The sequence below is a fragment of the Desmodus rotundus genome, chromosome 12 (genome assembly GCF_022682495.2).
Source record: "Desmodus rotundus isolate HL8 chromosome 12, HLdesRot8A.1, whole genome shotgun sequence".
Taxonomy (NCBI): Eukaryota; Metazoa; Chordata; class Mammalia; order Chiroptera; family Phyllostomidae; genus Desmodus; species Desmodus rotundus.
Window position 1 is genome coordinate 74,499,569 of NC_071398.1, and position 16,299 is coordinate 74,515,867.

Consider the following 16,299-nt stretch of genomic DNA (forward strand, 5'->3'; position numbering starts at 1 on the left):
TTGTTTTAATAAGGACTGTTTCAAATTTGAACCATGTGCACTGTTAGTAGAAATGTAAAATGGTGCATCTCCTATGGAAAACTGTATGGTGGTTTAAAAAATTAAAAATGGAATGATGGAATACTTCAATTCTAGAATTTTTCAATTCTAAATAGAATTGCTGAATTCTACTTCTGAGCATATATCCAAAATAATTAAAAGCAGAGTCTCAAAGAGACATTTATACACCCATGTTCATTGCAGCATTATTCACAATAGCAAAGAGTTAGAAACAATGCTGATGTCCATCAATGGATAAATAAATTTAATAAATGAGGTCTATTTATGCAATAGGATAGAGTAGGAAGAAAATTTTGACACAAGCTACAACATGCATGATACTTGAGAGCATTATGCTAAGTGAAATAAAAAATACACAAAAAGATAAAAACTGTATAATTGAACCAATATGAGATATTTAGAGTAGTCAAATTCATAGAAACAGAAAGTAGAATGCTGGTTGCCAAGGGGTGGGAGTGGAAGGAGAGTGGGGAAATGGGGAATTTTTGTTGAATGAATATACAGTTTCGGTTCTGAAAAATGAAAGAGTTCTGGAGACTGGTAGCACACCAACGTAAATATACTTAACACTTCTTACCTGTATACTTAAAAATGGTGAAGAGGACAAATTTTATGTTTATATGCAACCTACCAGAATTTTTAAAAAGGGGGGGTTGTTTCCTGGATATTGAGGGAAGCTTTTAGTTGAAGAGAGCATTTAGGATGTGATCTAAATTCTGAGGCTCCCAAATGTTTTCTTCCAACCCCCAGACTCCAAATTCATACTCATATACCTGCCTGTGTACATCTCCACTGGAATGCCTAACAGGCATATCTAACTTAGTGCATCCAAAGCATACTTTAGTTTTCTACCCAAGTCTGTTCCTCCCATCTTTCCAATATCAGGAAATGGAGCTACCATTCACCCAGTTGCTCAAACTGAAAATCTAGGATGCATCTTTCACTTCCCTAACTCCCCATATCAGGTTCATCTTCAGGACTTGTCAGTTCCCTGTCTAAAAATACATTCATTAGCTTTCTTCCACTGCACTGGGCCAATCTGCCATCACCTCTCTGTGAGGTGACGCTGGTGTCTACTGTTTTCCCCCTGACTCCCTTTCCCCACAAACAGTCTCTCTTGTGTGCCTTTAAAAATGTGAATCAGATCCTGTTGCTTCTCCTGAGTAGTTTAAAAGATGACATGTCTCTTTTAGAATAAAAACTAAATCCATTCCATGGCCTAAAGCTCCTGTCTTGATCTAGCTCCTGCTTGCTTCTCCGACCTCATCTTCCCCTTGCTCAGTGTGTCCACACCTGTAAAATGGGTATAGCAATCATCTCTCCCACATTGTGAGTGCCAGTTGTGCGCTAAGCCAGGCACCGTACACACAGCATCTCATATTGTCTCGCTTCAACCTAACAAGGTAAGTGTTAAAAACCCTAAGATTAAATGAAAGTGTATGATGCTAGTACACAGCAAGCTGGAGCCAGAAGAGTGAGTACTAGCTCTGGCGCAGGGAGGGGGGGGGTCACAAGTTGCAGAAAGAGTTAATTAAGATGCTTCTTCCCAAATCCTGGCCCTTCCCATCTCAGCATCTGCCCTTGTGGGTTTAATGAGAAATCCAGGCACTTCGTAAGAGCCTGTACAAATAACTTCTAGGCTGCCACTAACTCATTCAGCAGAAAGAAACCCAGAGCTGCCAATGCTTAGGGGAAGATAGTAAGTGGAAAGAAGGTGGTTTTTATAGCGCCAGGCGGGCAGGATTTGCGTAGTTGAGTGTGGGCTCCACCCCCGAGGCAGAGCTGAAAAAGTCAGGATCCTGGCTCCTCAGCCCCTCTCTTCACAATATTTGATTAGGAATTTGGGGGCGGGACCCTGGCCTGGCACAGACACAGGCACTCTCAGTAGACACTCTCACTCCTTCTCTCTCTCATACATACTTTCTCCAACCCAAGGAGTCCACAGACAGAGAGACCTGGCCACTCTCTGAAAGGTTCAGCTCCAGGTAAGTGTAGTCATTTTACTTGTTTTCATGTCTTGTAGTTCCATAAAGAAAATAAAGAAACAGGGCTGCTGGGGAGTGGGAAGAGGGAGGACTCATTCCTCATTTTCTGTGGGCCATGACCCCAGGATGCTGGAGAGAGCAAAGAGGAAGTAAAAAGAAGGGAGTTCCAAATACTACCTTTGTCCTGCAGCTCCTTTCTGAGTTTGGGTGGGGGGGTTGGGGAGGAGGCTCCAGTTCTCAGGCACTAAAGCAAAGGGAAGCCAGCTCTACTCTACTACTCATAAACGCTACCAGCTTAGCCCCATGTCCCTGCTGTCTCTCATATAGAGGGCTGTGGGAATTAAACACTGCTATGGAGGAGGGGAGTTTTGTGTATTGTGTCTGAGTATGTGTGGTGTGTGTGTGTGTGTGTGTGTGTGTGTATGTTGCTGGGGTAAAAGGGAAAGAGAAGTTTTGAGAGTTAACCATGTCTAGGGAGCTGTGAACTGTGGGTCCAGTCCAGGAAGGGGGTGGCTTCTGATTTGACTTCCTCCACTCTGACAGGAGAAAGCGATGGTTCTCCAGAGTGGAGAAATGAAAGAACAGCAGTAATCCCTGAATGAGCTCTCCCACTTCACAGAGTGCCTGTCCTAGGAACTTTCCACCTCACAAAACTCTGAGCACAGGAAGGTCTCTAGCATTAGGGGATAATTTAAAAGTAGACAATCCTGGTGCAACATTGCTAAGAGATGGGGGTGTGGCAAGGAGAGGCATAAGGTCTCCACCAAACTGTGTCAGAAGTCAGGGCTCCTAAGGAGAGGCCAAAATGAAAGGATGCACGCCCCTGGAAAGCTGAGTCTTGAAGAGGAAGGTGGCTCTTGTATGCCAAGGTACCCAGTCTGGAAGGAGAAATGGAGACAGAGGCTCACTGTGCCAGCCTCCAGACAGCCACCTTGGTCCTGCAGCAGCCCAGAGCTGTGCATGGAAAAATGCGCTGCTGGCAGTGGGCCGCTTCATCGCCTACTCTCCCGGCCAGAACCTGGGCCGCCAGCAAGCCCAGGCAGTGGGCAATTGGGTCGACATTCTGAAACACTGTGGGTTCTTTGTCTGAGGCCTCAGGCTGCTTGAGAATGAGCCAGGGTGCCTCTCCTCTGCAGCCCAGAGGCTGATGGGATGAAGCATGAAGCAGGCTTAAAGGGACTGCTTTCAGGGGACAGAGAGTTCTGGGAAGGGTGCTGGCCACAAAGTGCCTATATTGTCACAGTCAGGGTCCTTCCCATCAGTTCTTTGGATTTGATGGTGGCTTTTAGATATCTTTCTTTCCCCTGTTTACAGTTGCCAACCCCAGCAAGGCCCAAACAGGAATGTGAGAGATATTTGTGACTTTTCCAGGACCAAGAAAGGTTCTGAGGTTTCCCCATCCAAGGATGACACTCACACCTCTAGGAGGTACCCATTGCTCATAAGGCTATGCAGTGCTTTGGCTGTAGGTGCTCAGAACAGGGTGCTCAGGCCTGATATGTCACCCTCTGGCCTCTCATCTTCCATACCTTTGGCTTCCCTCTCAGATGACACCAAGCCTACATTTCTCTCTAGGACAGCCTGTTCTCATCTCACCAGAATGCATATAAGCTCAAAGGCTGATGCCAGTGTAGGGGTCTTGATATGGGACCTTGTAATTCAGATGTCACCACAAGGAGCTTGGGATGGGAGGGAGAATGCCAGAATCCCATTCTAAAGCCACGTTCCCTTGGGCATACATGGATTCTTCAATGCCTAGTCCTCTTTTTAGTGTTCCTCAATTCATGGCCCCATGTAGCTCTTGCATAATATCCATGGTGCAGCAAGAACAGTGCTGACACTTTACTAGATACCACAAAAGATAGTCAAGTGAACTGACTCAGACTCCATGTACTCAGCCACTCTAGAAGAAAAATGCCATTCTTGGGTGCCAGTGTCCCCAGTCTGGAGGGAATCTGTAACTGTTATATGAAAACCCTCTGCCTGCCAAGTTGCATATGTAGCCACAAACTGCTTACCCGAGAGTTTTCTCACCCAGCAGAATGTCCTGGATGTTGGCACTTTGGAGGGCAGCCCAAGTCTCATGGTGGCTGCAGAAGGACCACACCCCTTCATAAAGACTCAAAACCAGACTCTCAGACTTCCCAAGAGACCAGAGATCTTTCCAAAGTAGTTCAAATCTTCCCCTTTGAGGTCTCAAGCCACTGGCGGAGGTTTCCTGAGACACAGAAAAAGCCACAAGGCTTTTTCCTTGGACTCTTGAAAAATATTATTTCCCTGGGGAGTCCAAGTTGGACATGAATTCAGGCCTGAAAATCATCCCCACCCCACCACACAGGGATTGCTATGGACTCTCCAGCTGCCCCAACAGAAACTTCAGGTTGCAATGGATCTGTCCCTCCAAACAAACAACAAAAAAATGCAGCACCCCCTATTCAAGTTTCTTCTAATCTCAAAGACTCTGCCTCTGTGACTCTATGACCAGGGGAATTGCACCTAGGTCTCCTCAGGTAGCAAGCTCCAGCTGGACCCAGTGTGCAGAGCCAGTCCTGGGAAAAGGCATGGAGAAAGTGAGTGCAAGCTCCTGTTCTCAGATGTTTGGCATTATATCAGAGCTGCTCAAAGCCTAAGACTCACCCATTCTGCCTCCCTAAAGTCTCACTCATGCTTGCTTGCTTTGTTCTCTTTCCCTTCTTGCAGAGAGACAAAATGCAGTGGGCCTCTGTCCTGCTGTTGGCAGGGCTCTGCTCCCTCTCCTGGGCTCAGTATGATGAAGATCCCCACTGGTGGTTCCACTACCTCCGAAGCCAGCAGTCCACCTACTACGATCCCTATGACCCTTACCCCTATGAGCCTTATGAGCCCTACCCCTATGGGGTGGAGGAAGGTCCAGCTTATACCTATGGCTCTCCATCCTCACCAGATCCTCGAGACTGCCCCCAGGAGTGTGACTGCCCACCCAACTTCCCCACGGCCATGTACTGTGACAACCGCAACCTCAAGTATCTGCCCTTTGTCCCCTCCCGCATGAAGTATGTCTACTTCCAGAACAATCAGATCTCCTCCATCCAGGAAAGCGTCTTTGACAATTCCACCGGGCTGCTCTGGATCGCTCTTCATGGCAACCAGATCACCAGTGATAAGGTGGGCAGGAAGGTCTTTTCGAAGCTGAGGCACCTGGAGAGGCTGTACCTGGACCACAACAACCTGACCCGAATGCCTGGCCCGCTGCCTCGGTCCCTGAGGGAACTCCATCTCGACCACAACCAGATCTCGCGGGTCCCCAACAATGCTCTGGAGGGTCTTGAGAACCTCACAGCCTTGTACCTTCAACACAATGAGATTCAGGAAGTGGGCAGTGCGATGAGGGGCCTCCGGTCATTGATCTTGCTGGACCTGAGTTACAACCACCTTCGGAGGGTGCCTGATGGACTGCCCTCAGCCCTTGAGCAACTGTATCTGGAGCACAATAATGTTTATTCTGTCCCTGACAGCTACTTCCGGGGGTCACCAAAACTGCTATATGTGCGGTTGTCCCATAATAGTCTCACCAACAATGGCCTGGCCTCCAACACCTTCAATTCCAGCAGCATCCTTGAGCTCGACCTCTCCTACAACCAGCTGCAGAAGATCCCCCCAGTCAACACCAATCTGGAGAACCTCTACCTCCAAGGCAATAGGATCAATGGTGAGACCTTGGCAAAGGGGAATGGGGAGTGGCTGTCTAAGAAATAGCAGTAGGGTAACTAGAGAAGAAATTAAGGCAACCTGAAAACCAAGCCTTACACTTAAACTAAATGGCAATATTAATAAAACTCAGTGGGGAATGGATTGGTAAGAAAACTTCCCAGAAAAGGTAAATTTCAGCCTAGGTCTTGAGAGGTAAGTGGGCATGGGCTAGAGGAACTCAGGACAAAACCATTCTGGGAAGACAAATAGCCACTAACAAAGGAACCCAGTCATTGAACAAGTTGCCTGTAGGAAACAGCCAGGAAATTTGTGTGTCTGAAAGGAAGGAGTCATATATTGAGGAGCAGTGAGATATGATTCTGGAAATATTTGGGAGTGGCAGTTCATAGAGAGAAGGGATTTAAGTTGAACTTCAAGAATCCAACCTAGAAGGAAGTGGGCTAAGACACCATGGCTTATCTGTAACTAATCTCTGACCCAGAAGGGGATGAGCTCTCTGTTTCCACCCAATCTACTCCCGCCTCTTCAGCCTGGTCTTGTGTTTAGGTGTTTGTTTTTCAAGCATAACAGCTGGTGGACAAGAATGTGCAGCCTCTCAGAGCTAAATGCAGTACTTGTGCTGGTTAGTTCTCTCTGGAGTTCAAGGAGCCCCTGGAAGTAGGGCAGAGGTCTCCCTAAAGTAACATGAGCCTGACTGAATATCACAAAGCCCTGGAGTAGGGGGCAAGGAAATTGAGCTTCTCGTTTTCCAAGTACTTCCTTGGAGGTGCCTAAAGGAACCAAAAAAGCTGCCTCTCTGCCTCTAAGAACTGGAATACTTATTTCAGATTGGATTATCCAGTTGCTTTTCAGCTCTTACTAAGAATCTTGTGTTCAGAATGTGCTTACATTACTTCAGGGACTCTGATGTCTTAATCCTAGCTGGAAAGCATTTAACCTTCCTTACTCTGTCAGAAAATTTCCCCTCTCCCAGGGTAAAGAATGACTCATTGATGATCACTGACAAAGGGTTTTGAAGTAGAGCCTTCTGAGAGAGAACAGCACAGATAGGGACTGTGTCACTCTGTTTCTCTTGATCTTTTTTCTCCCTGTGCTCAGGGAACAGATCAGTCATTTGGCAAGATGTTAATGAACTGGATGGCCCGCTGAGTGAGAGAGCCACCAGTCCCAGAGGATGACAGTGGGGCTAGAAAGGTGACAAGGTATCTGGTCCTTTAGTTTGAAGTGCAGGACACCATCATGTGCACTGCAAACTGTTTTGCCTTTAAAGTTTCTCTTTCTTTTGGGAATTTTTCTCATTCCAAGGGAGGTGGTTCTCTAAGACATCTCTAAGATGTTTCATGCCATAAAGTGTTTGATATTTACCGGTAGCTGTCCATCACTCCACAAATTCTACATAATCCCACCCAGAAGTCACCACTACTTACCTGCCACCCATTCTGAATCCAGGAGGATTGTCACATCAGAAACATCATATTGTATTCAGTGCTTCATCAGAGTTTGACCCTGAAAATGCGACAGCAAAAAACAGCTGTCATGGGAGAGAACCTGTTCATTATTGCCTAACCGTGCAATCAGAGAAGCTTGGTGTGGAAATGGCTCCATCACAGCATCTGTCACCACTCCGCCCTCATGCAGAGCCACATCTGCTGCTCAAATATTAGGTAGCCCACTCTTTCCAAAAGCTCTGATGAAGATAAAATTACTTTACTAATGTGTCCCAAGGACCTGCAAGAAAGTTCTCCCTTAAGTCAAACAACCTAAAAATTTTCATTGTCTACCCCAAAAGCCAAATCCTCTTTGTCTAGTTATTAGTCTCTCTCCTAGTCTTCTCTCTAGGCAAAATAACACCAATTTCTTACTTTTCTTAATTAGTGAATTAATAAATGGAAAGTGCTTGGTCTATGGTCTGACACATAATTGAAAAAGCAATGCACAATTACTATTATTGTTAGCTTTGCTTCTTATTACCACTTTGAAGTTAACAGGCATAATTTTGTTTTGTCTTACTTTCTGCATTGCAAAGATGGGGAAACTGAGACACAGAGAAGGAAACACAGTCTCTCCAGGTCACCCAGACTATGTAGGATAGCATCCAGAACCCCTGCTTTTATTGTCCAAGGACCAGGAGCCAGGTGTCTCTGTATGAGAACGTGAGGAGTGTCTCTAATTCAGACCACCGGCAGAAAAGATCATTGCTTTGCACAGGAAGTCAGGGACCAGGGGTCGGGGAGCTCTGAGGGAGGATCCAAAAAGGCAGGAACTAAATGGTGTACAAGAGAAAGCCCTGTCCTCTCTTTCCTCTTCCTTCTTCCACTAGCATCTTCCTCAGTTTTTCCAGCCTGGCAACAGCAAGGGAACACAGCTTGGACTGTTATTCAGTAGCTTTGGGAATCCAGGAAGCAGGGTGGGTACAGCAGGAGGAATCTGGAAAGACTTATGTCAGTTTTAATCGGGGCTGGAAAGTGTCTTCAGAGTCTCCAAGCAGAAGAGCCCTGTCCTATTCATGAGCTTTGGGAAGACACACGGGGGGCTCACAGTGCCCAACACATGGGTAGAATATTTATATATGCAGAGTTGGGATCCAGGATTTGAACAGATGGTGTGAGGGCTCCAAGCAAGGGTAGAGAATCTATCCTGGGACCTCCAACACAGTCCCAAATAGGACTGGAAATGATACTTAAGCTGGGCCACTTTATTTCTCCCCAGTCCACCCCACTCCACTACTTCTGTGCAGACACCATAGACCCAGCCCCTGGCCCTTGCTCTGCCCCCAAACTACCCACTTGGAAGCCACTTGATCCATTCCCCAGCACCAGAAAGGAAACAAACAAAAGCATTTCAGATTTTCTCTCAGTACTCTCCAGAAAAATGTATTTCTCATCGCCCCACTATGCCCAGCGTCTCATTATTCTTGGGGGCTGGACCTTTGCTGTACAAGTTAATTGGCTGCAGCCTCACCCTGTCTCCCTTGGTCTGTTCTTAACAGAGACTGAAAACAATTGAATGTGCTAATTTAAAAACATGTTCTTCATCAACCTATATGTTCTCTAACTGTCTTCCTTGCGACCTTCATCTTCATCCTCATAAACTTTCCCTCCGTAATGTCCTCCACCGTCCCCCCTGGGAAGGGAGTCAGAAAGCCTTCCTCCCACTCCTGCTGTCCAGCTTCAGGCCAACACAGTTCTTGACCACTGCTGTAAGCTGAGGAGCACTTCTGGTGGATGCAAAAGCAAGCCCTGCCCTGGGCAGCCTGCGTGTTACAGCCCTCAAGGTGTACTGTGTGGATCCTGCCCTTAAGACCAAATCTGTTGGAACTATTACTCACGCAGCGATATTCCCGAAGCTCTCACACACCGCAGTGAAGGAACCAAAGAGGCCTCAGAGCTTTCAGTGGTAACTTTTGTTGTCCCTGGTGGATTTTTAACTGAGTTCTTGGGATTTCTTCTTTAAAGTTCTTGACCCAGTAGACTCTAGAGAGAGGTGGTTGATTTGTCTAAGAGGACAACCAGAAGGATAAGGGTGTGAAGGGTAGCAGCAGAATTTGTTAAAACCAAACAGAACTATTGTACCTATTAGGATTATGTAATTTTAGGGGAAAGCTTCAAAAGGGGGAAATTCTTCTGAGATTTTTAAACAACAGATAAACCATAATCATATAAAATGCAGGAGGCAGGGGAATTGTGTACTTTACTTTTGAGGTTCATAGCAGCCTCATTTGTGGATTTTTGTCTCCTTGAACTACAGACGCTCAGTACTCCGGCAGTGATAGGAATGGAGCTCTGACTCAAAGCTCTGGCACGTATAGACATTTGCCTCTCTGCCCAGGATTTCTTACTTTAATTTCCTGCCACTTTCTATCTGCAAAGTGGCAGGAGATATTCCATTTCCCTAATGTTCCATCCCAAAGCAATTTAGCAAAGCCCTCTAAAAAGCTGTCCATACTTCAAAGGTCCTCGGGTTGACCTTTGATTTCCTTCTGCTCCCTCCTACTGTACACAGATGGGAAGAGATAAGGTCCTGGCTGGAAAAACACTCAAAGGCGTTCCAGGGTGTTCAGGGTAATGTCCAGGCTGGGGGTGGGTAGGAGACAGAGGGGCAGATGCAGCGGAGGTCCCACTCCGTCCCTAGTTTGCCTCCCAGTGGTGAGAGACGTTGCCTCCCAGTGGTGAGAGACGGTATGACTCTAATCCTGTAAAAAGCTTGAGCCACCCAGCCAAGTTCTAGCCTTAGAGGCTGCGTGGCTTCGCTGTGGATCCGGGTCGCTGGTCTGGCCTTCTCCCACCCACTTCCGCCCCTCTTGTCCCCACAGAGTTCTCCATCAGCAGCTTCTGCACCGTGGTGGACGTCATGAACTTCTCAAAGCTGCAGGTGCTGCGCCTGGACGGTAACGAGATCCAGCGCAACGCAATGCCGGAGGACGCGCCCCTCTGCCTGCGCCAGGCCAGCCTCATCGAGATCTGAGCGGCCCACACGTTGGGCGCGGGGCCCAGAACCTCCACGCCCCACTGCATTTGGCTTGATGGTTTGGTTTGGCTTTTGCTGGAAGGTCTAGGACAGATCATGTGACAGAATTCCCTGGGCTCCCCCTGTAGTCTTCTCCTCTGTAGGCAGGGTCAGGTGGGATGGGGGGACAGGAAGCTTTTTTGCTGAGGTACATGGCCCAAACTCTTTTCTAGGACAGAAATGGCGTCAGAGGGAGTAATCCCTGACAATGCCAATGTCAGAAATCTCACTATCCTTAAGTTCTTCCCAGTGATCTGATCTCCTGATCCTTGGGCGTAATACATAACCTACTTCTCCACCAATTCCTGATTCTGTGAGCAGAGCTTGACAGCTCTCCCACCTGCAGGGCTGGTCATGCTATCCCTCTGAGTAGCACTTGCTGCTCCTCAGATTATACCTCTCATCCAGCTGCCTCCTCCTAACTCCACCTCATCCACTCAACTTGCTCCACAGACAGTTCTACACCTTAGGCAGAGGCAGGAGAGACCCCAAGGCACTTGGGCATCTGCCTGCCAGAGAACCCACACTTGTGTCTGCAATTGGAAGGACACCAAGAGTCATCTCTGGGCCTCCCTAACCTCACTCCTTGAAAGTCATCAAACTGGAGGTCACCAGTATGATAACAATATTCATGGCCCGATGTGGGAGGAGACAGCTAACCTTTGGCTTAGATAAGTGTATTGGGCTATATAGCAGTCAGGCAGTTATTTGAAGGCAGATCAGACTTCAAAAGAGGAAAGATCAGACTGAATCGGCTGGGCTGAGGAATCTCCCCAGTAGTTCTACTCTTGCCCCACACTGTCTGCATTGTCAGCAGCTCCCAACTTGGGTGTTTATCCTCAAAGGGAAAACCATGTAGCTCTCAAATCATGAGAAAGGTAGTTTGTCCTCTCCTCTTATCCAAGCAGGAAGGCCTACATCCTGATGGGAGAGGCAGGCTCCAACCAGCCCTGCGCTTACCTCCTAGCCCAAGGAGGAGGCTGTGGCTCACCTGTATTGATTGATTTGTCCTTAAGGCCACTGTTCTGTAGTATCAGCTCTGGCTGGAGATGCTTACTGGGTCTGTGAAGCCCAGGCCAGGCAGCCAACTCTTGCCTGTGCTGAGCATTAAACCTACTTTCGCATCTCTGGGCTACACCCTCATTACTAATGGTGTTTGTTGCTTTACAGCTTGGTTGGAGAGCATTGAATTCTTCCCATTTCTGAAAACTAATGTGGCCTGAGGCCAAATCCCCTTCTCTTGGGGCACCATGGGGATGGAGCCATCTGGACAGCCCAGGGCAGGAACTGCTGGAAGAGAGATATAGCCCTACCTTAGCCCCTGCCCAGACGCCATTATGTCACAGATACTATGTGTGTTTTAAAGCAGCTTCTTCGAGAAGTGAAAGGGGGAATCCTTGGACTATGTTCTTGGCTCCAGACCCTGAAATCCACAAAAGCCAAACCAGCTCATTTCAACAAAGTAGCTCTGATTTGAGGGGCAAGGCTGCCTCCTGCCCCAGGGCTCTTCAGAAAGCATTTGCATGTGAACACCATCATGCCTCCATAAAGGATCCTTGTTACAGGAAAAGCATGAGTGGTGGCTAACCTGACCAATAAAGGTATTTTACGATTGCATCTGTAAAAATGGAGTCATTAAAGGGAGACACTTTAAGGGGAACTTGTCAGGTCACATAGGTCTCACTCAGACAGGAAGAACTCCCCTCATCTATTCTTGGGAAGATGTAGCTAAGGGGTTAACAAATTATCTCTCTATAAAAAAAATCATCTGTATAAAATCTCTACTTAGCATATTTTATGCACTGGAAGTTCTTGAAGTCTAACTTCAATCTCTCAAGTTACACATTTCCTTCCATTTGGTCCCCAAGAGATAAAGAACAACTGACTTTTTTCAATTATCCTAACATTTTTCTTCTTCCACCATCCTCCCTTGTCAACCCAGTAATTCTAGGTCTCACTGGTCCTGAGTATTGTTGTCTTAATCTCTCCTGCCCTCTAGTGACAACTGTGCAGAACTGGAGACAGTCAAGTACTACAAAGTCCAATTGTGCCTGGAAGAGGAAAATAAGCATTCATGTGCCCATCCAATCCTTCATTCATCCTCTCCATGCACATTTCGTAAAAGCCTTTAAGTGCCAGATGTTGTGCTAGGTGCTTAACAAATGTTATAAAGTTAAGAGGGCAGACAGACTAAGGCTGCACTTTCAGGACAATCCACTGTTTTCTAATAGGGAAATAACTTATTTATTAATCACTAATATTTTCTATAAAATTCTGTGCCAAGTATGTTACACATGCTATAACTCCATCTGAAGCCAGAGTAAACTAATCTGACTGTAAATCTCTGGAGCAAGAAGTAGGTAGGGATCAGAAGGAAATCATGACTGTAAGCACAGGCCTCTCTGCAAGGACAGCACTTCCAGCACATCCTGAGGGAGGTGAAGACATGAACACATAGGCAGGGATCCAGCCAAGCTATAAGGAAGGATCATCTGCCTCTAATTTGTGCTTCTCAGTGGCTCCCATGAACATCCCAACCATGACAGAGCAGGGGGAAGAATGGGAGCCAGGCCCAGCCCTGCTGCAAGGCTGCCCTCTTTTCTATATCCAGTGCTTCTCAAGAGGGTAGCGAGAGTGGAGTCACAACCCCTTAGGCTCGATTGGCTCTTTTTCTTTAGGGACCATTTCACCAATACTTATTATGTGCTAGGTTCTTTCCTTATGCTACTTCATTAGCATTCCTAATCATTCTATGCCAGAGGTACTATTATTTTTCATTATTTTACAGATGAGGAAACTGAGGCACAAAGAAGCTGAGGTCACCTGGGAAGGAAGCATTAATGTCACTGACCCCAGGCCAGCTGTCTCCTGGGCCTGTCAGTCTTGCTATACTGTGTGATCCTGGAGAGCCCTGTGTTACTGGTGTAAGTAGGACCTGTAGGAATATGGAGAGTTTTGGCAGTAATTGGGGGTGTCATAGTGGAGGGAGGCCATCTGCCTTTATTTTTCCCGGACCTAAATCCATTCTGCTCACATTCACAGTCTCTTTATGAATTTTCTGATTCAAATTCATTCTTCATTAATAAGTGTATATTGAGTGCAGGGGATACTTCAGAGAACAAAAGCAAATAGCCCCTGTCCTTGAGGGTTTTATAGTGTAGTGCAGTGATAAACAATAAACATTATGAACAAAAAATGTCACCCCAAGGAGAATGAGTTGTGAGCACAGAACTACAAGAGGATGATCGAGAGGCCTGACCTAGACTGGAGGTTCAGGGGCAGAGACCCAGATATGGAGGGAGAGTGTAGTTATCCCAATGAGGAGATGGGAGAGGCTGTCCAGCAGAAATAATAGCATGAATTATACCCTAGAAGGAGGAAGCTTCGGGACACTGAAAGAGAAAATGGCTGGAGCGCAGAGAAAAAGGAAGAGATTTTCAAGAGATAAGGCCGGGTCTGTAGGCAGGGGTAAAACCATCTATTGCCTTTATTCTCTAATTTCAGACACAAGTTACCAAGAAACTACCAATCTCACAGTTCTACCTTCCAACCACTAGTAGGCAGCACTTCACTTCGCATCATCAAAGGCTTCCCCCCCCACCCCGCATCCCTGCTCGCCAGAGATGGTTCCTCCTCTGGGTTTCAGGTTACACGTTCAGAGAAACTTCTCCAGTAACAAACTATAGAAATGATCCCTGAAAGTATAGTCTTAATCAGAGGCTTTCTGAAACTTTAAAAAGGCTTCAATTCGTTCCACGTTCTTCCAAACCTGCTCTAATTAGCGCCCAGCCCCGCCGAACACCGACCAAAAATCAAGACCGCAGAAGGCGCAGTGTAACCAGGGATCTTGACCGTGTGTGCAGCGAACCCCTTTGGCAGTCTGGTGAAGTCTATGGACATCTTCTCAAAGTGTTTTTAAAGGCATAAGATAAAATGAATAAGTTTACAAAAGAAACCAATTACTTTATTAGTGCACTAAATTAAATAACAAGATCTAGCAACAGATCTAATTAGCTATAGTCATTTTGAAGTGCTGATGAATGTAAATGGCATTTCTATGTATTTTCAAAACCTAATGTGATACAAAAATACCTCTGATTCCAGTTGCTGACAGAGCCTCAGGTACTGCTAATACTGCTGTGGTTTGTTACCTTCACCATGATTGACAGGAATGCTAGATTTCAATTGGCTGTGTGAAAAACAAAAATACAGTGTCTTCATCCCAATGCACAGACTTCTCTAAGTTAAGCCATGAAAGGACAGGCAGAATCCTGGATCATAAAGAAAAGAAGGCAAGTTGTGATCCTTTCTCTCTCTGAGTGCAGCTCAACCGTTCAACACATTTTAACTGTATGCAAAACCCTGAGCCAGACAATGCATCACTAGTTAGTACATTTAGGACATGAAAGAATGAATATAGACCTCTCAGGTTGCTTGCTATGAAGTCTGATGGGGAGAATAATAACTAACATGCATTTTGCCTTAGCCCCTTAAAAGATACAGTTGATTTAAATAAAACCCGTGAGGCAGATTGATGTATACATAAGTGCCAAAGGAAATACATGGACAAAATGTCTTTTCATTCTTTTTGAAGAGGAAGGAATGATGAGGGCTGGGTTGGCCAGCAAAGCTTCAAGAGCAGCCCCAGGCACCCTTTTCCTGGGGGTCTGAGACCACTCCTTCATTCACTAGCTCAAGCCATTACCACAGGTGCTCAGGTACAGGGTCCACAGCTAAGATGTATCATCAGGACACTCAGAATCCTGTGCAGACTTCTTCAAACTCTCTGAGACTTCTGCCTCAAACACTCTGCCTCAAACAGACTGATGGAATCACCCACCACCAGCTGAGCATCTAGGTGACCCAGATGGCCATGTTGTGCCCAGTGGAAGCAAATGCTTAATTCTATGGTGGCCTGAGTTCCTAGAGCAGCAATCCTTCTTAGGAACTACACCCCGCTCCAGGGACAGAGCCCACAAGTGATTTGAATAGGACGGATACAGAGACTTACCAAGTCCTTGGCTTCTCCAGGTGGTACAGGGAGCAGAAAAAGGGGGAAACTAGCACAGAAAGACTGAAATCGACAAAAGAACCAAGCAGATCCTGCCCAGTTATGCAGGGCGCCAACAAAAGTTGCCAAAGGTAAACATAAATATGCTGTTTCCACCTACATGTCCAGGTCGCCAGCTACACTTAGAAGAAAAATAATTACACTTGACCCAGTTTAAGAAATAATAACAGGAAATGGGTCAGAGTCCCAAGAGGAGATAAGGAAACCTACTTATATAAGCAAAAGTATTGAAAAGCCGTAAGGTTAATCTTGAGCACTCCTAAAACTCACCAGCAGAGAACATTCAACCTCAATAATCCCTACATCTCCTCTACAGGCGCCATACAGAGCCATGGGTCTTGGCAAAATAAGACTCTGGAGATAGGTTGGAATAATAACAGGTGCATGCCATTGGTGTCAGGCTTAGCTGGCAATTCTTTAGGTAAATCTGAGTCAACAAGTGCAGTTTGCACAAGAAGATGTGGGGAAAGCCGTTCCAAGGAAGAAGCCACAAAACCCAAATCCCAAAATAGAACAAGATATATGTGGTCAGGTGTCAGGGGCACAATCAGCTCTAAACCCAGGAGGAAAGGTGAGTCAGGGTCAGATGGGGATATCATGGCAACATGGGAGTGGGCTCAGTGCATCCCTGATGACCCCGGCCCATTCTCACCTTAAAAGTATGAAAAGCATCTCTTATTGAGCTCAACAATCACATTTTATGAACAAGAATTATAACAGATTTCACTAAATACACATGTGTTTGTGAGGCTTTAAAATAGAACACTTAAAACCATCTGTGTCCTTGGAAGTCTAGGTCATGCAATCAATAAGGTCTATTTGGAAGACAGACCATCAGATAGAGAGAGGGGTGATGTCAATTCCAATTCTCTAGCAGTAGAAATTGAATTTAGCTGATCTAAGTGGAAAAGGAATCCATTTATTTGTTCATTTGTTTGTTGCTCCATTAAGGGGATGTCATATCAGGTAGCTCATGGACTCTCTAGG

The 16,299-nt window shown here is 46.2% G+C and overlaps 1 protein-coding gene and 1 pseudogene across 1 annotated transcript; one reads left to right on the forward strand and one right to left on the reverse strand.

The window, feature by feature from the left end:
• The first annotated feature begins 1,850 nt into the window (after positions 1-1,850).
• FMOD (fibromodulin) lies at positions 1,851-11,854 on the forward strand. Its single transcript, XM_024571372.3, has 3 exons — positions 1,851-2,045; positions 4,746-5,733; positions 10,048-11,854. Exons 2-3 carry the CDS (start codon positions 4,755-4,757, stop codon positions 10,197-10,199), a joined length of 1,131 nt encoding a protein of 376 aa, XP_024427140.1. The 5' UTR covers positions 1,851-2,045; positions 4,746-4,754; the 3' UTR covers positions 10,200-11,854.
• Positions 11,855-13,765: 1,911 nt separating this feature from the next.
• On the reverse strand, positions 13,766-13,952 carry LOC112318385 (small nucleolar RNA U3; annotated as a pseudogene).
• Positions 13,953-16,299: the final 2,347 nt, after the last annotated feature.

Excerpts from the sequence above, each read along its gene's own strand:
- FMOD (XM_024571372.3), top strand. The coding sequence starts at position 4,755 with ATGCAGTGGGCCTCTGTCCTGCTGTTGGCAGGGCTCTGCTCCCTCTCC. Across the intron at positions 5,734-10,047 it reads CCAAGGCAATAGGATCAATG|AGTTCTCCATCAGCAGCTTC; the intron begins GTGAGACCTTGG and ends TTGTCCCCACAG.